Source organism: Scyliorhinus torazame, chromosome 9, assembly GCF_047496885.1.
Source record: "Scyliorhinus torazame isolate Kashiwa2021f chromosome 9, sScyTor2.1, whole genome shotgun sequence".
NCBI classification, from domain to species: Eukaryota; Metazoa; Chordata; class Chondrichthyes; order Carcharhiniformes; family Scyliorhinidae; genus Scyliorhinus; species Scyliorhinus torazame.
This window is the reverse complement of record NC_092715.1, coordinates 188343484-188369319: the sequence shown is the minus strand read 5'-3', so window position 1 is coordinate 188369319 and position 25836 is coordinate 188343484. Positions and strand designations below refer to the sequence as shown.

The window sequence follows — 25836 nt, the reverse complement described above, 5'->3', positions numbered from 1 at the left end:
GCACTTACCTTTTTCTCCACTGGGTGTATGACACCTCAGACAAGACAACCTTTTTGGTGTGAAAAACGCACCTCTCGAGGAGTGCAGAGCACCTCATCCAGATTGCTCATGTGTTCATACTCTGTCATCCAAATAGCCCTCCATGTGTAGTAAGCCCCGCAGAATATTTTCCATAACTCACTGGAAAATGACACAAGCTGATGATAGCCCTAGTGCACACATACAACCCCATGGTATTTATTGTCACGTACTGCTGAGACTCTGAGTCCAAATCCAATTGGAGGTATGCATGGCTCATATCGAGCTTTGTGAACGAGTGACTTTCAGCCAATTTTGCATGCAAGTCCTCAATCCGCGGTCCAGTCCAGTCTAGAGATCCTATTCAGTCAATTTATAAATCGCCACAAAGACAAACAGTTTTATCCGGCTTTAGGATGGGGACTACTGGCCCTGCCCAGTCAGCGAATTTAACCGGTCTGATAATTTCCAGGTCTTCTAGCCACCCGAGCTTTGCCTCAATCTTTGGTAGCAGTGGTAGGGAACCCAAAAATAGTTAGGTTGTGTGCTAGGGCCCCTTCGATTTTCCCCAATCTGGTCTGGAAAACCTCAGGGTACTTCCCCAATATCTCCTGGAGGCCTCCTGAGCCCATCTGAAAAATACGCTGCCAATCAAGGCGGAGACTCTAGTCATTCGCCGCCTAGTAAACTGGGACCATGTTCTTTCACTATAATCAGCGGTAGCCTTATGGACTGCTGTCTGTAGACGACTGGGGCCACCGTAGGCTATAGCCAGTGGTTCTCCCTTTTGAGGCCAATCATGCCTCAGTATCCTGTAACTGCACATATTGTACTCCTGATTTGATTTTCTCAAATGTTTGCCGAGCAATGACCGAGACAGCATGTCTAATTCAATTTCCAACGAATGGCCGTTTACTTGGATGGTGATTCTAATGAGGGAACCTTTGGGTGCCGTGATGCAGTTTAGTTGTTTATACCCATCCTCTGGCTGTTCCAAAAGAAAGGTGTGGGATACAGACGGAGTGACGGGCTGACAGTCCGTCCTGTGGTTTTTGCTCCGTGTCTTCTACGGGCGCACCACGTGGGGTCTTCCTCTTCTGGTTCGGGGGGGCGGGGGTCCCTCCTGTTCGACTCGGTCCTAAACCCTCGCCTTGACCTTGGCGGGGTTCCATTCAGGGTGGGATTCCAGTGGTTTCCATTATAGGGAATGCCATATGCCGGGACGGGGCGTGTCCACACTATTGACTTCCATACCTTGCAACGTCGGCACTCCCTGCTCTCTCGACACAGATTTCCACAGACGAGCAGCGGCTTGAAAAGTAACTTCCGTTAAGTCGCTATGTTATTCACACCACAGACCAATCTGTCCCGTAATCGGAAACAGAAGGGCCAAAACTCATTTCCTCAGACACGTCAAAAACCCTGGTGTTCTTTCACCGGTTGCACAATGACCAACTACTTGGGAAGGCAATGGTTTGCCATTGGTGTTACCAACTCTTTAAACAACTGTGTCTGGGGATGTGTGGTATGGCTTTTGCTTACGCTGAAGATGGGTGCTCCGCAGGCAGTCAACAGTATCACTGTCTGGTGCTCGTCATCAGTTATAGCATTAGCCCTGAAGTAGCACATATGTTCTATGTATTGTGCCCAATCTTCCAAGCTCACATCAAACGCATCAAATCTACCTAAGTGAGGCATTTTGAAAGTGGTGCAAGCAGAGGTGGCTCCATTTCCAATGATTAGCGGCGCCACGGCAGCTCCACTGTATCCTTGTCACCAATATGGTGGCCACAGAGGAGTCCACATGAAAGGAGTAAAGAAACTAGTTCATTATTTATATAACTATTTACACGACGTACACAGGTTCCCACTCTAGCCGAGTTTTTGTACATAGTGTCCATTGCTCCGCTGATGGGGTCCCCGTCCCTGTGTGGGAGCTCCTACTCGACGAGACCCATGGAGAGACTAATTGACCTTGTAGGTCCCGTGCAGGTTATAACAATAGCTTTACAATCAACAAATAGAGGAAATGTTCATTCGATTAGCCTGTGTTGCATTCAACCTTTGCCTTTAGGTGCAATTATCAAACCCACGGCTATAATATCCAAATCAGAAATGTACACTGGCTTCTTAAATCCTGCTTTCCCCAAAACCTATTTCTAATTACATTGTTTTCATTTGTCCCACTTGCTTTATTGCATTTACAATATTTAATTGGTATACATATATTTAATTCAGATGCTTTATTTTTGATTTGTGGCCGAGCAGAACACAAACAGGAAGAGCAGAAATTCTCCTTGTGTGAGAATGGTGACTACGCTTCAAAATTGGAATTTATAGAATGACACGCTTTGAGCAATGAAAGCCAATATTTCTAATTAATAATATTCACAAAGAATTGTTTAGTGTCTATTTTTTTAAAATATTACTTTAAATTCTGATAACCATTCATGTTAAGATAATGATCAGCAGGATTTCTCCTAATACAGTGTCCAGCGATACTAGAAACAGATTAAATTCAGAACGATTAGTTGGGTAGATTTAAAAGTAGTTTACAGCAAAAATATGGAACTGCACAAAAATAGTTCAAATATGCATTGAAACATAAAAATATTCAACTCAATTTTGATTCCATACCTCTGGCAACCAATTTATAGTTCAATGGCACCTCTGTAGTGCCAAAGTCTTCCATAAACTTCCATCCCTCACTGGTGGTCCTCAATGCCCTTGTCTCAACATGATCCTTGTAGGTTAATAAAATTTATGCTAATTGTTGATCTCATTAAAAAAAAAAACCACAAAGCCAAATACACTCTCAAGATAATATATATACTTCAGTCAACATTCACTTTTAGTATAAATGCCAACTCATTAACAATTACGAGGTGGTTAAGTAAAGCAAGCCTGTATCAGTCAAACCAACTCAATAATAAGGCGACACGCACATGCTATTGAAAAGATTGTGGTTTAATTATATTTGAATATAGACAACCAAGATGATGTCAAAGACCCACAATTAATATAATGGTAAACACTAGAAAATGCCACTCTGCTTTCCAGGGGAATGTTCTCAAATCTGAACAGCATGTGGAATAATTGCTCTGTTGAATTTAGACAGATGCCTGTGGCTACTTTCACCTGAGCAAATTCTGTAATTCATTCTCCTTAAAGGAGTGTGTTTCAGCTGATGTAGGCTGTAAAGTGGAAACTGCTTGTAGGTTTTCCAAAAATTAAAAGCAATAGAACATAACAGCGCAGTACAGGCCCTTCGGCCCTCGATGTTGCGCCGACCTGTGAAACCACTCTAAAGCCCATCTACACTATTCCCTTATCGTCCATATGTCTATCCAATGACCATTTGAATGTCCTTAGTGTTGGTGAGTCCAATACTGTTGCATACAGGGCATTCCACACCCTTACTACTCTCTGAGTAAAGAACCTACCCCTGACATCTGTCTTATATCTATCTCCCCTCAATTTAAAGCTATGTCCCCTCATGCTGGACATCACCATCCGAGGAAAAAGGCTCTCACTGTCCACCCTATCCAATCCTCTGATCATCTTGTATGCCTCAATTAAGTCACCTCTTAACCTTCTTCTCTCTAACGAAAACATCCTCAAGCCCCTCAGCCTTTCCTCATAAGATCTTCCCTCCATACCAGGCAACATGACCTCATGGCTCCAAAACTCAATCCCTCTACCACCGTACACCTTCTTAACAATGCTCTCAACCTGGGTGGCAGCTTTCAGGGATACATGTACATGGACATCGAGATCTCTCTGCTCATCCACACTGCCAAGAATCTTACCATGATCCCAATACTCTGTCTTCCTGTTATTCCTTCCAAAATGAATCACCTCACACTTGTCTGCATTAAACTCCATTTGCCACCTCTCAGCCCAGCGCTGCAGCTGATCTATATCCCTCTGTAACTTGTAACATCCTTCCACACTGTCCACAACTCCACCGACTTTAGTGTCATCCGCAAATTTACTCACCCATCCTTCAACGCCCTCCACCAGGTCATTTATAAAAATGACAAACAGCAGTGGCCCCAAAACAGATCCTTGTGGTACACCACTAGTAACTGGACTCCAGTCTGAACATTTCCCATCAACCACCACCCTTTGTCTTCTTCCAGCTAGCCAATTTCTGATCCAAACTGCTAAAACACCCTGAATCCCATGCCTCTGTATTTTCTGTAGTAGCCTACCGTGCGTGGGGAGTCATTTAAAAGAAAAATCAGCTTTATCAATACAGGAGAGAATAAGTTTCCTAAAATAGATAATACAAAACTGTTTGGAAGATATGGTTTTAAAATACGGCAATAAACATCATATGCTTTCAAATCTAAGCTGAATTGGTTTAGAATTCCATTTTCAAGAGCGCTTCTTGAAATTCGAATTTTCAACAAATGTAACCACATCATTTCTCTCAACCAGATTAAAATGTATGTTTTTGTTAGATATAATGGGAGTTAGGGGCGGCAAGGTGGCGCAGTGGTTAGCACTGCTGCCTCACGGCGCCGAGGTCCCAGGTTTGATCCCAGCCCATGGTCACTGTCCGTGTGGAGTATGCACATTCTCTCCATGTCTGCGTGGGTCTCACCCCCGGACTGGTCACGCTAAATTGCCTCTCAATTGGAAAAAAAAAATGAATTGGGCACTTTAAATTTATAAAAAAGATATAATGGGAGTTTTCAGATCTTTCAATAAATGTGTTTGCCTCAAGCTCCAATTTACTCAAGAACATCTATTGTTAACTCATTAATTAAACTAAATTGAATTAAAGCAGCCACAAGCCAACATAGAAATCACATTTTGAAGTTTAATTAAAAAGCATAGGTAAGTAAAAATTGTGGTCTTAACAATTTCAACTTTTATTAAATTTCACCGTTAAAATTAAAGTTTTTTTTCAACAAAACTTAACTGGATAAATATTCTTCCATAGAACATACATGCACAATATCTAAATATTCTGTATTTAGGAGGGTGTTTCTCCATGGATGTGCCTGGTTGCTATGCCAATAGCCCTATTTAAACATTTTTAGATAGGTGCAATTTCGAACAACTTCAACTTCAAAAAGAGCTGCTTCAAAGTCTAAACAGAGTGTGTTTGGCAGCTTGTTATGAATAATGACATTCAAGATCATTGCAATTTTGTATTGGTGCTCAGCATTGCAAAGCAATAAAACACATTTGAAACACTTGTGTTTTATATTCTTGAAATCACGACGCTCCACTCCCCTTGTTATTTAACCTCGGTTATTGAGAAGATTCCTTCAAAGTGCTGACTCCAGTTAACAGGTAAGGTTCTCCACAGAGGGCAAGATGAGCATTTGTTTCCCATCAGTAAAAAGTTGATCACATCTCCATCAGCATTAGGATGTAAACATTTGACTAAACAAGGAAAGGTCACTTACCATTTCACTGCCAGGTCATCCAGTATACAACTGATTATTAAGTACAATGCATGTGAGCACACTTTGCCCAAATTCAAAATATCTTTACCCATTATTACAATATTTTTGAAAGTATTTGCAACAGAAAATTTCAGATCCATAATTTATTACTGAATAATAGGGTACTGATGGAGCTGAAGTATGATAAATAAAATCCCAAACATTTCCTGGTAGGGAGGGTGCACAAAGCAAGTAAATTTTCAATTTGAGAGAAATACCACGGTGAAAGTGGAAACTAAAGACAATTCTATAGTACTCTATCTAGCCTGTAGTGTTAGGTTACAATATTTTGCACTTTCTCAGAGTAATAGTTAAGACTGCATTTTGGTGTCACCAGCTCTCATTAGGGCCTTAATTGCCCGGGCCCGCATTTCTAGTTCGAGCAGTTCCAGTTGCTGTGCTGAAGGGTGAAGACCATCCCCATCAGGATTGGGGGAACCAGCTGTTTGAGGGCTTTCTGTGGTGGAGCCTGACAAGCCTAGAATCTCATTTACGCTCTTTTCGATGTCCTTTTGTATTTCATCTTCAACACCAGCGCGAGTTGCCGTACCTTTCTGAGGCACCAGGTTTGTACTGTCGTCTTGATCATTGCAGTTTTGTTCTATGTCACTATCATATGCTTCTGCATTTATGCTTAGGGCATCACTTTCATCTCCAGAGCCCCCACCTGATTCAGAAAGGACAAATCCATACTGTTTACCAAGTAAATGCATTACATCAATTACCAAAAAAACACACATTCCATAAAGCTAATAAACAAAATATACCAAGAATGCAACAAATCCAGCTGTTGCATTGCCATTTCAAATTTGATACATTACTTAACTGGTAATATTCCACTTATGACACACTCTTGATATCATTATAATTTATGCAGTGTTAAACTAAGCCTACATGTAACACTAATAAAGATTATTATTAATTAAAATTAACCAGTTTTACAAATTAAGATATTTATGCATTTGCATTTAAACAATGAGAGAGGAAAAAAAGTGAATTGAATCAGGTGTGATCAGTGCATTGCTAACCAACAAAGAAACACTGCCGAATTAAAATCACAAAGCACCATTGCATTTTGAGATTATATAACATCCCATACCACTAGAACATTAAAATGGAAGTTAAACGTAGTGTGTAAATATTAAAATTTCGGGGAATTAACCATGAATTGGAACGTATAGAAGTACAGTTAGTCCATCAGTTTTTGAAATAAGTATTAAAATTAATGTGGTACAAGCGAGATTGGAGAATAGATATGGGATTACAAGGATGCCAGACCTCCCAAATGAAAACATTATCCCCCTCAACAATACATTCCCCAAAATCCAATGGTCTCTGCTCAACTGGTGTTACAGCTATATGATTATTATATTTTGGGACTGCAGCTTTAAATTTAGAGTAAATGAAGGGCTTTGTGTGAGCTTTTCTGCAGTCTGCCTGACAGTAAGCCTGGGTGGTTTGATTGTTAAGAGATCAAAAGTAGGCCTTGATTGTTTTATACCGAGAAGGAGCACACGGTATTCATACTTGGAAACAATGGCAGCAATTTCTGAGTTTACAATGAGTAGACAGAGTCTCCCAAAGTCCCAGAAAGGTGTTGAAGGTACTAGATTTACTTGTAGGATGACAAGTGTGTTTGTCAAAGACAACTAATTATCATTCCTACCTGAATACATTTAATGTATTTCACATTGCTATGGGGAAGAGGGCTGAGGAAGTCATTTTTGTGAGATCAGGTTATGAGCTTTCCTACAAATCAATGAATATTGTACAGCTGTTTTATGTGGTCAGCAGTATGGCTTGGAGAGTGCTGTTGGGAATGTAATCAGAATAGGCATTGTTGGTGGACTTAAGGACTCTGTAAACGGAGGAAAATGCCTGGAGATGGTTGTTTAAAGTTACTACTTGGCAAGAGAGAGACACGGGAACCCATTGGAAGCTGGGAGAAACTGTGGTCTGCTTTCCACAAGGACTGCAATTGCATTGAGTATGCAATAAGCGAGTATAAAAGGAGTTTGAGGTAAATGTTGCCTACTAAAAGAAAAGTATTGTCAATAATCCTTTCAATCATTTGTTACAGTAAAGATTTTAAAATGTCAACTTTTGCCATATCATCCTTCCAGCTAGTAACTGAGAGTAAGAATCTCTTGCTAAAAGTGATCAGAACCTAGGGGGTTGCAATACAGATCTGGCAAGGCTAATGTCACGTTCAGTTGTCTCTCAGATCAAAAGTTTCTGATGATGTACTAATCTTTTATTAGTGTCACAAGTAGGCTTAGATTAGCACTGCAATGAAGTTATTGTGAAAATCCCCTCGTCTCCACACTCTGGCACCTATTCGGGTACACGAGAGAATTCAGAATGTCCAATTCACCTAACAAGCATGTCTTTCGGAACCTGTGGGAGGAAACCCACGCAGACATGGGGAGAACGTGCAGACTCTGCACAGACAGTGACCCAAGCGGGAATCGAACCCAGGACCCGGGCGTTGTGAAGCAACAGTGCTAACCACTGTGCTACATAGGATGTATGATTTTGTGGACTCCTGAATAGAGTATGAATGTCATACTAGAGTTAAAACCATTCCGCCCTTGTCCTTCTCTCACCCCATTAACTCTTCGGTGTTTTGTGAATGGAGATACCGCCTCTAACTGAAGAATCATTCCATTTCTACTGTGAAATAATACCGAGAAAATATTGCTACAATTGTCCCTCCTAACAATTGTAAGGGTCCTTCTTGTTTGTTCTTGTTTCTTCCTGATTTATTCCCTTATTTTCCCTTTCTTTTACTTTTGCTGTTACGTTTTTGATCCATGGATGTATACTGGGCCTGTGATTTCAAGGCAAAGCAGCCTGTACCTTTAATTCAAACAAAAGGATTCAGAAGGTTTTGGGATGGTGTTGGCAGATTGGCTGATATCAGTGCTGACTCCGTTTGATTGATTTAGCTGGTGGCCAATGAATTGGCCCAAAAGACTGCACTCTGCCTGATAACAGGCGGTGATTGGATCTGATCCCACTAGAATGTTTTTAGAGTTACGAGTTTCAAATTTGGTTTCACTTTGGCTTCTGCAGCCTGGATGGAGGGTTCAAACTAATTCCCTCCCAAAAGATCTACTAAACTATTTTCAGAAGGCCATGGTGAGTGCTGACTCTCTCTGTCAGGTTTAATGTGAATTAAAAAGTGACTGTACAGAAAGATACAAGCCTCGGTGTGAACCTCGAGCTGAAGGTGCAGTTCGATAAGAAAATAAAGCATCTCTCCAGAAAGACTGCTGCCTGCAAGTTCTGTATTGAAAGAATGACTCTGCAGGGAAGGCTCTTCATATCAGCTGTAAACGAGAGACTTTAATCAACCAGCGGCTGTGAGAAAAGCATGTTAAGGAACCACGATTTGAAGAAAAAGACTTATCTTTTGACCTTCAACCTTGTTATTTTCACCCCTTCCTCCCCACTGTGTTTGTCCATCTTGTGTGTATGGGTAGAGGGTGGGGCAGTTGAAGGACACACACAGTAGATTAGCTTGTCGTTATCCAGTTGGGTTTACTGCATGTATCATTATTCTTGTTATAAATAAACAGTAATTGTGTTTCTACTTACAAACCTGGTGACTGTAATTATTGGGCAGCCAAAGGTGGGTATTTTTAGAAGAATTATTGGTTAATTCACTTGTGTTGTGACTCCGGGGCAGGTGGGGCTGGAATTGACTGCGTACGTGCCCAGGGTGAAATAACACAATGTAATAACTTAAATATAAAACTTTACATGCACATCAAAAATGGAATTTCCTAACTTGACAAGTTTGTCAAGCAATACAAAAATAAAAGCCATCCATTTCTACAGGCCTGTTAACCAATTTTGTTCTTTATGATATAAACAAGGTGAAACGCTAAGGTGGGTTAGGAATATTAAATGCAAAACGACAGATATACGTGAACACAAAAGGGATTTGGTTTGCACTGTTTGATGGCGGTGACACAGAATATTCTGCTCAAAGCACCTCAGTTCTTTGAAGGAACTCTTTTAAGGTAACAACTACTCTTTCCAGAGCAAAGTTTACATTCATAGTTTTACTCAATGTATCACAATAAATTTTCAGTCCTTTTGGACCTGTAGAAGGATCATCTGTGTAATGTATTTCATCAGGGTAGAACAGATAAAATGCATTAAACTAGAGTTTAGTTTGTTTTAAAAGAGAAATTTAAAATTTTCAGATGGTTTTAACTTTTGAGTGGTCATCTCAAGAGATACATCTGTGGCAGCTACATGGGGGACAGACTAGTGACTGAGCGAACTGATCTGCCAGCCAGTCTGCTTCTCCATCTAGGGAAGATCAAGTACACGATCCAAGGGTCAGAGGAAGGCTTCCACAAAGCATGGGAGCAATTCGTCGGCCTATTCCAAAACCTATTTGAGGCCAACAGCGACTAGGGAAAGTGGGAGAGACGGGGGAAGAGCAGACAAGAACACACACTAAAAGGAGATACAAACTATGTTTTATTTTATATTTTAATTATGCTGGATTGACTTGGCTTAAGTTAGAATGCATTCAGAACAGTAACTGAGCTAGGTGGAGATTTATTTGTCAGTAGTTAATGTACTCAGAGAGGCATTGGTTATCCCCATTTTGATATTCAAGGTTGCTGCTCTTCTGGATGTCAATTTAAAAAAAGCCTTTGTCTCTGCCCATGCAATACAAGATGCTGAATTCAGAAATAAATAACCTTTTCAGACTAACTAAATCCCTACTGCATACAAAGCATGGCAGAGTGTCACTAAAGCAACAAAGCCAACTTTATCTTTGTGCATTTCGGGTTGTTAAGCTGGTTAAAAGCAAAATTAGTTTGAAACACTGCACCAAATGTTTTTCACTTACTTTCTTTAGAAGAATTCAATTAATATGGATGGACAGTACAGAATCACTAAATTAAGGATAAACCGTTTCAAATCTTTACAGTTGAGAATGTCGGAAGTCAAAGGGCAATTGTTACAGCAATACGTTTGACCTGTAGCATTTACACTTCAAATTCCATAATGCGGCAATGGAGTAAACAAGTTTAAGAACCGTGGCTAACAATGTTTAACTAGCTGCAATATGTCAGCTACAAGAGCATTAACAGAAGGCTGGTTGGTGTAAGGTTGTCTACTACCTGCAGCCAGAAATGATACAATTTATTTTTCCGCTGATTTCACACAGGAACAAAAAGCCATCATGAAACAGCTAGCACAAGTATACATGTCAGCAGGATACCACATGTGCAAACAGTCAAACACAAAGGTTCATTTCTTGAAAGGTGGCCCATCAACTCTATCATGCTGCAAATTCCTAATAAATAACACAATACTCCAGTTTTCTTGAAGTGGTTATATCTTACGTGAAGACTATGCTTTAGATATTTACGATGTGGAGAAGCCGGCGTTGGACTGGGGTGAGCACAGTAGGAAGTCTTACAACACCAGGTTAAAGTCCAACAGGTTTGTTTCGATGTCACTAGCTTTCGGAGCGCTGCTCCTTCCTACGGTGAATGAAGAGGTATGTTCCAGAAACATATATACAGACAGATTCAAAGATGCCAGACAATGCTTGGAATGCGAGCATTAGCAGGTGATTAAATCTTTACAGATCCAGAGATGGGGTAACCCCAGGTTAAAGAGGTGTGAATTGTCTCAAGCCAGGACAGTTGGTAGGATTTTGCAGGCCAGATGGTAGGGGATGAATGTAATGCGACATGAATCCCAGGTCCCGGTTGAGGCCGCACTCATGTGTGCGGAACTTGGCTATAAGCTTCTGCTCGGCGATTCTGCGTTGTCACGCAGAATCCAACGCCTTCAGGACGCGCGACAACGCAGAATCGCCGAGCAGAAGCTTATAGCCAAGTCACACCGGGACCTGGGATTCATGTCGCATTACATTCATCCCCTACCATCTGGCCTGCAAAATCTTACCAACTGTCCTGGCTTGACACAATTCACACCTCTTTAACCTGGGGTTACCCCATCTCTGGATCTGTAAAGATTTAATCACCTGCTAATGCTCGCATTCCAAGCATTGTCTGGCATCTTTGAATCTGTCTATATATATGTTTCTGGAACATACCTCTTCATTCACCGGAGGAAGGAGCAGCGCTCCGAAAGCTAGTGACATCGAAACAAACCTGTTGGACTTTAACCTGGTGTTGTAAGACTTCGTACTTCGATATTTACCACAGCTGTTAAAAAAAAGCCCCTAAAATTCACTTTAATTCAGTGATATATTTTGGATACGCACACTAACCTGGAAAACTAATCATGTTTTTTATTGGCATTTTTCAATTTAATAGAGTGAAACTTTTGTGTCTGATATTTACATTTTGCAGTTTCTTATTTACATACATATTTCTTAGTATATATTCTCCCCATCCCCCCTTCCTGTCCCCTCCTTGGTATCCCTCTCTTCCGCCCTGCGTGTTCTATTGCTGAGCTCTTGTTCTCTTCGCTACATTTTATGATGTAGGCCTTGTGGGTTTGGGAGGGGGGGGGGTGCTTGCTGCCCCCCCTCTCCCCAATGTTTCTCTCTGTGGCTCCATTGGGTTTCCTCCTCCTCTCCTCCCCCTTTGTCCCTCCTTGTAGTGTGTGTTCTTGTCTGCTCTCCCCCGTCTCTCCCACTTTCCCTCATCGCTGTTAACCTCAAATAGGTTTTGGAATAGGCGGACGAACTGCTCCCATGCTTTGTGGAAGTCCTCCTCCCGACCCTTGGATGGTGTACTTGATCTTCCCTAGATGGAGAAGCAGACTGGCTGGCAGATCAGTTCGCTCAGGGTCCCTGACTGTTAGCATCTCCCCGGCCTGTCTCCATTTAAAAAAAAGTGGTGTCGAGCATGGCTGGTGGGAATTTGCGGTTTCCGCAGATGGGGGCCATCTCAGTTAGACTGAAATGTTGCCTCATCTGGTTCCGAGGGCGAGATTCTCCACTCCCGCGCCGGTTGGGAGAATCGCCTGGGCCGCCAAAATTTCCCGGGACGCCGGTCCGGTGCCCTCCCGCGATTCTCCCAAGCGGGGGAACGGCCCGGTCGAGTTCCGCAGGCCGGAGAATCGCCGGAGACACCCAAAATGGCGATTCTCCGGCACCCCCGCTATTCTCAGGCCCGGATGGGCCGAGCGGCCAGGCCAAAACGGCGGGTTCCCCCCGGTGCCGTCCACACCTGGTCGCTGCCATCGTGAACGGTGCGTGAACGCTGGGGGGGGGGGGGGGGGGGGGGGGCGGCGGCCTGCGAGGGGGGATCCTGCATCGGGGGGGTACCTGAAATGTAGGGTGGCCCGCGATCGGTGCCCACCGATCGTTGGGTCGTCCTCTCTGAAGGAGGACCTCCTTCCTGCTGCGGCCCCGCAAGATCCGTCCGCCATCTTCTTGCGGGGCGGACTTAGAGAGGACGGCAACCACGCATGCGCGTGTTGGCGCCGGCCAACCCGCGCATGCGCGGATGATGCCAGTTATGCGGCGCCGGCCACGTAATCTATGCGGCGCCGCCTTTACGCGGGCGACAAGGCCTGGCGCGTGTAGATGACGCTGCCCCGATCCTAGCCCATTGTCTGGGCCTGAATCGGTCGGGATCAGGGCCGTTTCGCGCCGTCATGAACCTCGACGGCGTTCACGACGGCGCGGCCACTTCGGCACGGGAGTGGAGAATCCCGCCCCATGTCTTTAGTGTGGCTACCACCATTGTGCAGGATGTGTCATTCTTCAGGGGGGATGGGAGTGCTGCCTTGGCGAGGGTCATTCTCTTGCAGGAAAACTCCTCCATCCTCACCTATTCCATGTCCGGTACACGTATCCATCCCCTCACTCTTGCCAGGGAGAGAAGGAGCGTAACCCACCTCTGGGTTACGTAGGTACTTTTTAAAACTTCCTCCGCCAGACTGGTCAGATTTCACTTGTGGATCCATGTCCAGTCATGGCTCTTTGGATCCCCAGGTAGCGGAATTTGTTTTGGGTTAGTTTTAATGGGAGTCCCTCCAACTCTGTCCCTCCCTGCTAGGGTTCACCGGAAAGCTTTGCTCTTTCCCAGATTGAGTTTGTAGCCAGAGAAGGCTCCGAACTCTTTCAGGAGCTGCACAATTGCTTTCAGGCATTTCTGTGGTTCCGAGAGGAAGTCATCCACAAAGAGTGAGACTCTGTGCTCTCTGCCTCCTCTTTGGATACCCTTCCAGCTTTTTCCGTTGCGCAGAGCGATCACCGTGGGTTCAATTGGGGCTGGTTTAGCACAGGGATAAAGAGCTGGCTTTTAAAGCAGACCAAGGCAGGCCTGCAGCACGGTTCAATTCCCATACCACCCTCCCTGAACAGGTGCCGGAATGTGGCGACTCGGGGATCTTCACAGTAACTTCATTTGAAGCCTACTTGTGACAATAAGCGATTTTCATTTCATTTTTCTTTTTTTTTTAATATACAGGGGCTGGTTTAGCACAGGGCTAAATAGCTGACTTTTAAAGCAGACCAAGACAGGCCAACAGCGCGATTCAATTCCAGTACCAGCCTCCCTGGACAGGTGCCTGAATGTGGCGACTAAGGGCTTTTCACAGTAACTTAATTTGAAGCCTACTCGCGACAATGAGCGATTTTCATTTCATTTCAATTGCTGGGGCAAACAGGAGTGGGGACAGTGGGCATCCCTGTTGTGTGCCCCTGTGCAGCTGGAAGTATTCAGAGCTGGTGGTGTTGGTCCGACTGCTCACCTTGGTGGCATTGTACAGGAGTTTCACCAAAGAGGTGAACCCTGCTCCTTGCCCAAACCGCACCAGTACTTCAAAGAGGTACTTCCACTCGGCTCTGTAGAAGGCTTTTTCTAAATCCAAGAAGATGATCATCTCTGGTTCTCTCTCCCCGGAGGGGGGGTTCATTATTACATTCATCAGCCGCCTGATGTTCATAGTTAGCTGCCGACCCTTGACAAAAGCCCGTTTGGTCCTCTGCGGCCACCTCTGGTACGCAGCTCTCCAGTCTCTTGGCCAGCACTTTCGTGTCTACATTAAGCAGCGAAATGGGTCTGTTCGATTCGCATTCCGCCGAGTCTTTTTCGGATATCACTCGGACGTGTACAGCCCTTGATAGAAGGTCTCAAACACACCTCTTTTGGCTCAGTTACCAGGCTACCTCTGCTGTTTTTTACCGGCGCTATCTCCCTCCTGGCTGCCTGCTTTCTCAGCTGGTGAACCAGTAGGCAGCCAGCCTTCTCTCCGAGTTCGTAGAAGGTCCCCTGTGTCTGGTGGAGTTGGTGTACTGCTTTCCTGGTGGATAGGAGGTTAAAGCCCATTTGCTACTTTTTCCTCTCCGCCAGCTCTATGGTCAGGGATCGGAGTACTTTCTGTTGACCTCCAGGATGGAGTCAATCAGTTGTTGTCTAGGCGTCCTCTCTTCCCCGTCTCTACGAGCCTTATAGGCTAGAATTTCTCCCCTGATCACAACTTTCAGTGCCTCCCAGAATGTGGAAGACGAGACTTCCCCGTTCTCGTTATTAGTAATGTACATATGGCCTGTGATGTTTTTTGGCAGAAGGCCTTGTTGGCCAAGAGGTCTGTGTCCAGTAGCGTGTAGTGTGGAGCATGGTCGGAGATGACAATCGCGGAGTATTCTGCTCTTACTATTCCTTGGAGCACCGATTTCTCCATTGTAAAGTCATCGATCCAGGCGTACACCTTGTGGACCGGAGTAAGGAACACCCCCCCCCCTTACTGCTCGTCTTCCGTGCTAGCCCTCCCTTCTAGTACTATGGCTCCCCTCCCAGGGCAGATCTAGCCCTTTGCCTATGCCCGCCAACTGTCCGCTTTCTCTGCCTTCTCCCTCACATGCATTTCCCTGTCCTCGCTCACTCCGGTGACCCGGTCTTTCTGATCAGAACGAGGCAGAACACCCGCGCAAACAAGTTAACTTGTTCTATAAATCTGTTTCTTTCAGCGGTCTTCATCACTGTCTCGCCTGCCCTTTGTCAGGCCGCTGGCCCGTACTAAGTTATTTGCCTCCACCGGGGTATTGAAATAATACTCTTTTGCTCTGGCCTGTGACCCAAAATCTGTCTGGAAATAACATGCCAAATTGCACCCCATTTTTATAAAGTGCCGACTTTGCCTGGTTAAACTCGGTCCTTCTTTTCGCCAGGTCTGCCTCAATGTCTTGATAAATACGAATTCTGTGTACTTCCCATGTGCTTGCTTTAGTCTGTCTTGCCCACCGCAGGATCCTCTCACCGTCCTGATATCGGTGCAGCTTCGCGTTGATTGCTCTCGGATGGAAGATCTTTTTCAAGGAGCTGGCCGCCATGACCTGTGTGCCCTGTCGTGTTCTGGTGGGTTGGGGGAAGCGGTCTCTCCCAAATAAGTTGCCCTGCATTTGGGCGATGCAGCCTGTCTGGTCTCTACCCTCAATGCCTTCTGGCAGGTCCACAGGCCGCAAGTTCTGTCGTAGCGACCTATTTCCTAGTCCTCGACTTTCCCCTTCAAGCTCCCTTGGGCCGCCACCAACCTTTTCACCTCTTGTCGCTCTGGTCCGTCAAGGCTCTCTGGAGGTCGTGGATCATCCTCACCTGTACCTCCACTTTCTTCCGCAGCCCGTCGATTGTCTTTTGTAGGTTGACCATCGCCTGGGTCACCACCATCTTAACCGCCACCCGGATCTCAATTCTGATCACCTCTTTCATGGCGGCCACCTCCTTCTTGAGGAAGATTTTCCATCCGTCTCCAGGTGGCGAGGGGGAAGCTGATGCTCAGGTCGATGGTCTCCCCCTCTCTTGGGCGGCCGGGGTCTCCTCGCCTTGTGGGCCCGCCGGTTCATTCTCTTGCTGTTTGTGGCCCTTTCTGCCATCCCTTCGGCGCCTTGAACTCCCGTTCGTTGGCATTTTTTTGTCATTGTTTTCTTATTTCCGTTGGGGTTATTTTGCTGTCGATTGGGCAAAATTCGCCTAAAAGTGCCTTTTTCACAATGGTTGGGAGGAGAGCCACTTGATGTGTGTCCGCTCAGCACATCACCATCGCCGGAACTTGTCCGAAAACTAATCACGTTTGACAGCCCCCCAAAAAGCTAATGCTGTAAAGATTATAAGCTGAGGCATATCTAAACAATTAGATACAAAGAGATCTCCAATTTAAGCTGTAGGCACTCTCAACGTTCCTTCACTTGTATTAATTAAAAGAAACCGCTACATGAAAGCCTAAAGGGAAACATCCATTGGTGGAGGACACAAAATGAGTGATGCAATTATGGCAGGATTGGTGCTAAAACATTTTGAATTTTCACCGTAAATGGTATCCTGGCAAATTTTAACCCACATTTGTACTTGACCATTTATTTTTAATCTAAAAAGGGTTTTAGATAATTAAGAAAAACAGACCGACTAGATCACTTCCTCAACAGTGGTGAGCACTGTTGCTTCACAGCTCCAGGGTTCCAGTTTCGATTCCCAGCTTCGGTCACTGTCTGTGTGGAGTCTGCACGTTCTCCCCATGGTCTGAGTGGGTTTCTGCCGGGTGCTCCGGTTTCCTCCCACTAGTCCTGAAAGACGTGCTGTTAGGTAATATGGACATTCTGAATTTTCCCTCTGTGCGCCCAAACAGGCGCCAGAATCTGGCGACTAGGGGCTTTTCACAGAAACATCATTACAGTGTTAATGTAAGCCTACTTGTGATAATAAAGATTATTAAAAAAACGTTACCTCAAGAGTCAATTTTCCTAAATCAAACCTGGCATGCTCCAGTTCACACTCTAAATCTCTTGGGTAGTTCTGAACTTTTCTAGTACTCACTCTCAAGACAACATGGCATGTGTCCCTTTCCAAAATTCAGCTGACTGCTTCTTCCCCAAAACAAATAAACCTGGCACTGTTTTTCCCTCCATCTGAGTTCAAACAGATACTTTCCTGCTCTTCTCCCCCACAACGCATATTCAAACTGACACGACTTTTGTCATTTCCAACCAAGCAGTCTCTCTCCATTTCCTCAAATTCAAGTTCTCATCTTTTTGCCCTCCCCCCGCCTCTTTATTGTTGATATATCACCACTACCGTGCCATCATTCCTCATTCTTTTCCTTGATCTTTTATTGCTGTCCATTTGCTCCTGTTGATGCCCTTAACACCACTTCCACCAAGTCTTGCAGCAAATGGAAAGGGTGCTAGCAGTTGCATAGCTGGAGGGCAAATTTCTATCCTTTACAGGCTTTCCTCTACAGTATGCAGTCAGGATCTCTTCCAAAACTCAAATGAATCTTTGCAGGAACAATAATAAAGAGATAGTGATCAGTACACAATGATTTTCGTAAACCAGTGATCTTCAAACTTTTTTCCCAGGACCCACTTTTGCCAATCTTCGCTTACTTTCATTTACCTTTCATGCGAAAGGGGAGCCTGCTTGGTCCTTAAGATATCACTCTAATCAGGTTGACAGGAGACGAGGGTAATGTGCATATCAGGTGCCAGTTCCTTTGTGTCATATTCATATTTGTGAGAACGGAAAATCTAACCTCACACATGTAGGTTGTCGTGAAGGGCGATAGCAACAAAACACTTGTTTAACTCCTGGGAAGTTTAACTCCTGGGAAATGCAATTCCAGAATGCTGACACCCTCATGGACTTTTGGTGTATTTAATGTGCATATCACAGGTCATGTACAGCAGCGTAGTCTTTTCATCCGGAGTCAGTTGCAAGTTATTAACCAACTCTGGGGTCACAGCCTCTGAAGGAATTTTTCACCCACTACTTCTCTTTCAAAATCTGAAACTTCTCTCATTTGCCAGTACTACCCAGCATATGATACATATGGGCTTTTTCATCCTTAGTTGCATGGCACAATTGACTAAACCATACTTCGAGAAATAATTTTCATACTGCTTTGATCTCGAGTTAAGTTTCTTCTTTGTAGACTGTTAATTATAGGCCCTGGCGCTCTGTACAGAACTAATCCTGCTCTGTTCTGTCTTAGACTCTCTTGAGCAGCTCTCTCCAGCATATTCAGATGAGAGATCCTGGCCAGTAGGTACTCTGCCTAATTCTGTCTCTGGCCATCTCTTACTTGTAAGAAAACAATATACCTTCACAGGCCTCTTGACCTGCTTGCCAGCAGCTAGAAAATGTAACAAGCTCTCCTCCATGATATGGTGCCAAAAACAAGTACATAGAGGGCGCTTGACATGAAGTGTACATGAAGGGCACGTGACCTGCTCACTGCTGATGCTTATGGTCGCAAGACTACAGTCTAATTTAAAAGGTACGGCGACATTTAAAAGTAATATTCTCAATAAAAATGCCGGTAGTGGCCATTGGCCTCTTCTCCAGGAATCAGGACCACTGCTGGAAGGCCACAACCGTTTGCTCCGTAACCCTCTTGACACTTGGGGGGTCACAACCCGCACTTTGAAAAGCCCTGCTGTAACCAAACGCTGACCTTATACAAACCTTCAAAATGTTATCAGCAACAAAAAAAAATTAAACACGGATGATCGACAAGTATCTTACCTTTTGAAACAGGTGTTCAACGATATTACCATCGATGCATCCCCCACCATCAACATTCTTGGGGTTACCAGTGACCAGAAACTAAACTGGATCAACCATATAAATACTGTGCTTACAAAATCTGGTCAGAGGCTGGGAATTCTGGGGTGAGTAACTCACCTCCTGACTCCCCAAAGCCTGTCTCACCAGCTACATGGCACTACCATCCTGAAGGAGAAGGGCAACAGTTAACTGGGAACACCACAAATTTCAAGTTCTCCTTCAAGCCACACACCATTCTGACTTGTTACTGGTTTATAGGAGCTGGTTTAGCACACTGGGCTAAATAGCTGGATTTTAAAGCAGACCAAGGCAGGCCAGCAGCACGGTTCAATTACCGTACCAGCCTCCCAGAACAGGGGCCGGAATGTGGCGACTAGGGGCTTTTCACAGTAACTTCATTGAAGCCTACTTGTGACAATAAGCGATTTTCATTCATTTCATTTCATTACTGTATAACCATTCCTTCATTGTTGCTGCTTCAAAATCCTGGAATTCCTTCTCTAACAGTGCTGTGGGAGTATCTAAACAACATGATAGCAGTGATTCAAGAAATCGACTCACCATCTCTTCTCAAGCGCAGTTAGAGATGGGTAATAAATGCTGGCCTTGATAGCAACGTTCAAATCCCAAGGATGGATTTTTTAAAAGTATAAAACATTGATGATTTATAAGGGTCCTGCTTTTCAAACAGAAGTTCTCTTGGGTTTCTGGACCCAAGAGGGGTTATATTTTGTCTTACTCCTATTTAAATTGACACAGGGATATTCCTTTCATTAATTTTGTATAGAATTAACTTAGACAAAATTGCTCAACTCTTCATTTGTTATGGTTCGACAAATTAAGCAGATTATTATGAAACAAAACCAGGATCGGAAGGAATCACTGGAATGGAATCTACAGTGCAACGTATGCAAAGACAGCACTAAAGAAATTCCTGGAAAATGGCACCCTCTAGTGTTATTAATCTGCAAGCTTCATACAAATTTTCATTTCTCACCCGGACCTAAACAAAGTGGCCTATCGAATAACCATTCATCAACCCAAATTTTGATCATTGGAATTATTTAATAGTAAAGATTTATTGTACTGTTAATGAATGATTTATTTAGAAATGAAGGTTAATAGAGAAGTTAAACATTGGGCAAAGCTAAAATGGTTTCCTTGATCTTATTTATAATTATTAAAATGTTAACTCAAGTCACCTTCAGCTTTTAAGGAGATACACGCAAGGACCATCAAAAGATATTTAAAAATTAAGTGCAGCATTCCAATGCCAATTTAACCTACCCTGTTTCAGCTCGGGTGCCTCTTGCTCATTGCATTCTTTGTAGGAAGAGGTGGAATCAACATTATTATCCTGTCTGGAGAAAAAGGTCAAAATTTCATAGCCTGCTGCTTTGTTAGAATATATTTAACTATGCAGGTTAATAAACAAGTTAAGATATCACACAATTCAATGAGAACAGAAAAATTCTAAGTAGATAACCTATACCATCTTGTGGCCATTTTGAGGTAGTACACACTACATGTTATTGTAACTGAAGGGAAGCAATGTCTTCCAAAAAAAATAACAATTACATGTAAATAAGACCAATTCAGTTAATATTTATTGCTTTCACAAAATATTGTAAGAGCAGGATGTGAAATCTAGCCCTGCAAGCAACAGCCATACCTACTACCTGTCTCCTGAAAATGGCATTCATTAAAAACGTGCACACACCTTTCATCAATTAATCTCCATCAACTTTCCATGATCTTTTCATTTGCTTTTAAGAGCTGCATAAAACTTAATTTGGTGAAATATACAAACGTGCAATATTGCTTTTGTTCAGGATCAATTTTGCAGAAATACATAGCATTCAGCCATTTACATAATTGAATGTTTCCCAAATGTTCTTCAATAATTCATCTTCAAAACAAAGACATCAGGACATCAGCACTGCAAAAGAGCATGCTAAGATTCACTGAATAGAGACCAGGAACAAATGGCTGGAGTTATGCAGGCTCTTAAAAGACTTTCTCTCATTGGAAAATAAACATTAAAAGCTGAGTGAGGATGGTAGTGGTGACCTGTTAGAGATAAATTAAGCTTTCAAAAATTGTGAACATTTTTCAGCATAAACACTGAATAGTTGTTTCATCGCAAACTCAAGGAATAGCACCTCATCTTTTGTTCAGGCAGTTGACAGCCTTCCGCCCTCAACGCAGAAGTTAAACAATTTAAAACCATTATATTTCCTTTTATGTTTCAGTTTTTCTCTTAATTTTGCTTTCAGGCAACAGTACACCTGCTCTCGGCACATCTTTTGTTTCTTTTCTTGCTCCTTCATCTTCCCCTATTCGCCCTGTTAGACGAGCTCTTCTCGAATGTAATCTCTCCTGCCTTCCACCCCATTACAAGCTTTCCTGGTGTCCTTTCTCCCCACCCTCTCAAAATCTGCACTTCCAACTATTCCCAATTCTGACAAAAGGTCATCGACCTGAAGTGTTAACTCTGTTACTCTCCACAAATGGTGCCAGACCTGCTTTTCCAGCATTTTCTGTTTTTATTTATAATTGTTTCCACTGACTGGTAGGTGAACTGGTAACAACAGCATGATTAGCCATAGAAGAACAAATAGGACATTCAGTATTTCTTTTTACCACAGAGGGCTGATTTGTAGATGATTTGAAACTTGGCAAAGTAATAGATAGTGAATAGGATGACACAGACTGGTGAAATGGACAAAAGCATGGCAGATAATGTTCAACGTAGAGAATTGGATGTATCGTGATGCACTTTAGAACGAATTTGGAAAGTGTATACCATAAAAGACAAGGGGCGAAATTCTCCGTTACCGGCGGAAAGTCCGCCGATCGGCGCAAAAAACGGTGCAAATCCCACTTGCGTCACGTCATAAAAATGGGACGATAGTCTCCGGCCCGAAATGGGCTAGCAGCGACGTAACGGGATCCGTGCTTGCGCAGTGGTTCACGCCGTGCAGCGTCATACGCGTTGCACGGCGTGACGGCTCATAAGGCCGCGCAGCTCCCCCCCACCCGACCAGAACACCCGACCGCAACACCCGACTGGATGGCTGGCCGTCGCTCAGCCCCGAGGTTCGAGTCACGCGATGTGGAGGCGCTCCTGGACGCGGTGGAGCAGAGGAGGGACGCCCTGTATCCCGGGCACGGCCGCAGACTTGCCCCACGCCACAGCCGGCGTCTGTGGAGGGAAGTGGCAGAGGCCGTCACCGCTGTGGCCCTGACACCACGGACAGGCACCCAGTGCCACAAGAAGGTGAACGACCTCGTCAGAGCAGGCAGGGTGAGCCTCCCCCATATCCCCCCCCTCCCCCATATCCCCCCACCCCCATATCCCCCCCATATCCCCAAGTGAATCCAGCCCTAACCTTAACTTCTGCAATGCACGCGCAACCGATGGCGTGCATTCATATACCTGCCTAACACTGTTGCCTTTTACCCCTGCCACCCCCCCCCCCCCCCCCCCCCCCCCCCCCACAGGAGAAGCGCGCACACAACAATAGGGAGCATGTGAGGACTGGAGGAGGGCCCGCTGATGAGAGGCCACTGACCATACACGAGGAAAGGGCCCTGGAACTGGCTGGCGGACCTGAGGACCGGGAGGTTGCTGATGCAGAGGTCGGGGGCCCACGAGCAAGTGAGCCACCAACAGCCCGTCCCCATATCCCCCCTCCCCTATATCCCCCTCCCCCGTATCACCTGATCACTGCCTGATGTCTAACCATGCATGCTTCATTGTGTATCGCAGGACCAAACGTCCAGGCACCCATCCCCGCAGATGCACACCGCCCGCAGGATGCCCCTCGGAGACCACAGGAGACGGAGAGACCCGCACCCTCCAGCATGCGATGCCCGCAGGATGCCCCTCGGAGACCACGGGAGACGGAGAGACCCGGACCCTCCAGCATGCGACGCCCGCAGGATGACCCTCGGAGACCACGGGAGACGGAGAGACCCGGACCCTCCAGCATGCGACGCCCGCAGGATGCCCCTCGCACACCATGGGAGACGGAGAGACCTGGAGCAACAGGGAGACGACACCCCTGTCACGTGCGGGAGCGACCACCCAGCGATGAGGGGGGCAGCCACAGGCCCCCGTCACATCCGAGCCGGGACACCACTATCCGGGACACCCCTACCCGGGACAGCACGACCCGGGACAGCACGACCCGGGACAGCACGACCCGGGACAGCACGACCCGGGACAGCACGACCCGGGAAGACGAAATACCGGACAGTGACTCAGAGTGGATGGGTGGAGACGAACCCCCACCCCAAAGTGCCATGGAGTCAGAGTGGGACGAAGAGCACGACACAACGCCACTGCTGTCACCAACACCCTCCACCATCGCAGAAACACTCACCACGGTTGGGCACTTTAGTGATGAGGCGTCTGGTACACTCACTGGTGCGCACAACACAGCCGTCCCGGTACAGCAGGTGGAGGTAGGAGCAGCAGAGGGACCGGGCGGTCGGAGGGCAGCCCAGGCCAAGCGAACATCTGCCGCCCAGATGGATCCCGGGAGGAGTCCACCCGCGTCCAGGAGCTGGGAGTGGTCCCGGTCATGCGTGCCACCCAGGCTGACACCGCACGGGTGGCGTCCGCGGTGGAGGCAATGGGTGCGACGGTGTCAGACATGGGGAATGGTTTGCGAGGCCTGGGGCCTTCCGTGCAGGCGGCGTCTGTGGCCCAGGAAATGGCTGCCCTCTCACAGGAGGCCATGAGCCAGTGCCAGTGCCAGCGCCAGATGGCAGAGGCGCTCAACGCCATAGCCCAGTCTCAGCAGGCCATGGCCCAGTCTCAGCAGGCCATGGCCCAGTCTCTGCAGGCCATGGCCCAGTCTCTGCAGGCCATGGCCCAGTCTCTGCAGGCCATGGCCCAGTCTCTGCAGGCCATGGCCCAGTCTCTGCAGGCCATGGCCCAGTCTCTGCAGGCCATGGCCCAGTCTCAGCAGGCCATGGCCCAGTCTCAGCAGGCCATCGCTGAGGGCATCGGCGCCAGTGGCCATGTGCGAGCCGGCGTCGCACTGTCACAGACAGGGTTTGACAACCCCCTGGGCTCCATAGCTGCAAACCTGCAGACCCCTGTCGATACCAGCACGGGCCTCCAGGACTGGCAGCGCCAGATGTCGGGGGCGCGTCGGATGGCCAGTCCGTTCGCATCCCCCACCCATGTAGAGGCCTGGGGGCCATCGGGCACCCCGAGGGAGGAGGAGGTGGTGTGGTCCGTCCCGGCTCCCTCTGTAGGGGAGGTCCCGGTAAAACGCGACACCTCGGACTCCCCCCCCCCCTTCCGTCCCAGGTGCATCGGGTGGGCAACGGGCAGGACAGGCTGGCAGCTCGCCATCCCAGTCGCCCGGGCCGCAGCCTGGCCCATCTAGGCCAGGACGCCCCAGGAAACGGCCGCCAAAGGGATCCAGTGTCAGAGGGCAGGAATCACAGGAGTCCACCTCCAGTTCTGCTGTACCGTCTGGGGAACCACGTAGACGTAGTCAAAGGGCCCGTAAGGCCAAACAATTAGACACTGAGTAAGTTGGCACGGGTGCAGGGCACAGATGAGTTTTAGGGGCTAGGGCACGTGCATGAACTCCTTTGGTTATTAAAGTCAATGTTACACCTACCGAAGCTGCCTTTGTGCTCTGTCCAAAGTGTGCGGGGGTGTCATGTACGTTGAGCGCAAGTGTGTGTGTGAGGGGTGGTCTTACCTCAGCTCCAGGTGAGTCTGCCCCCTTCCCCCTGGGCCGCCATCAACATCCCCCGGGCAGAGGACGGGACCGTGCGCTGCAGTGTCACAGCCGCATGCAGGGATGGTCCGGGTGGACGGTGGTACTGTGGCCATGGGTCAGACATAGTCCAACGATGTAGAGCCAGGAGCTCATCGCAGGGCGGGTTGTCATCATCCTCCATGGCCTGCGATAGACACGCGTCCACCCGCAACTGGGTGAGCCCGGCCCGTTGTGCCGCCGGTGGATCGGCAATTGGGGGGGGGGGGGGTGGTCTGCATGCGGGTGGGGTGTGTGGGGTTGGGGAGGGGGGTGAGGGTGCTGGGTGGGTGGATGGGTGGGGGGTGTGGGTGGTCGGCTGTTGCCATGGTGTGCGGTCTGTGGCCATACTACCCGATTCCCACGCCCATCTAGTCAGTGAAGCGGGCGGCTATCAGTCTGTCCCGTGCCCGCTGGGCCAGCCGGTAACGGTGGACAGCCACCCGCCTGTGTCTACCCAGTCTGCCCTGACCATTGCCCCACATCCCCCTCATCTGGGGAGGACTGCGCCTCTTCCTGCTGCTCCTCCACTCCGCCCTCCTCTGCCTGCGGCACATCGCCCCTCTGCTGGGCTATGTTGTGCAGGACGCAGCACACCGCAATGATGCGGCCGACCCTATCTGACCGATACTGGAGGGCGCCCCCAGAGAGGTCCAGGCACCTGAAACGCATCTTCAGCACGCCAAAGCACCTCTCGATCACTCCCCTTGTCGCTACATGGGCATCATTGTAGCGGTTCTCCGCCTCATTGCGTGGCCTCTGTAGGCGTCATCAGACACGATCGCAATGGGTAGCCCCTGTCGCCCAGCAACCAGCCCCTCAGCCGGGGATGGCGTCCCTCATACATGCCGGGGATGGATGACCGCGACAACACGAATGAGTCGTGTACACTGCCCGGGTGACGGGCGCAGACGTGCAGGATCATCATGCGGTGGTCGCAGACCACCTGTACGTTCATCGAATAGGTCCCCTTCCTATTAGTGAACACGGCCCTGTTATCTGCAGGTGGCCGCACGGCGACGTGCATCCCATCGATCGCGCCCTGGACCA

At 46.7% G+C, this 25836-nt stretch overlaps 1 protein-coding gene across 2 annotated transcripts in view; it reads right to left on the bottom strand.

Annotated features, from left to right (window-relative positions):
* Positions 1-2967: 2967 nt before the first annotated feature.
* Positions 2968-25836, bottom strand: part of LOC140429645 (caspase activity and apoptosis inhibitor 1) — a 64743-nt gene continuing 41874 nt past the window's right edge. For both annotated transcript variants that reach the window (XM_072516911.1, XM_072516912.1), the window contains exons 5-6: positions 20288-20361; positions 2968-6147 (exon numbers count right to left, since the gene is read on the bottom strand). In XM_072516911.1, coding sequence (XP_072373012.1) covers positions 5792-6147; positions 20288-20361 — 430 coding nt within the window. In that variant the 3' untranslated portion in view covers positions 2968-5791. The remainder of the gene's footprint in view (positions 6148-20287; positions 20362-25836) is intronic.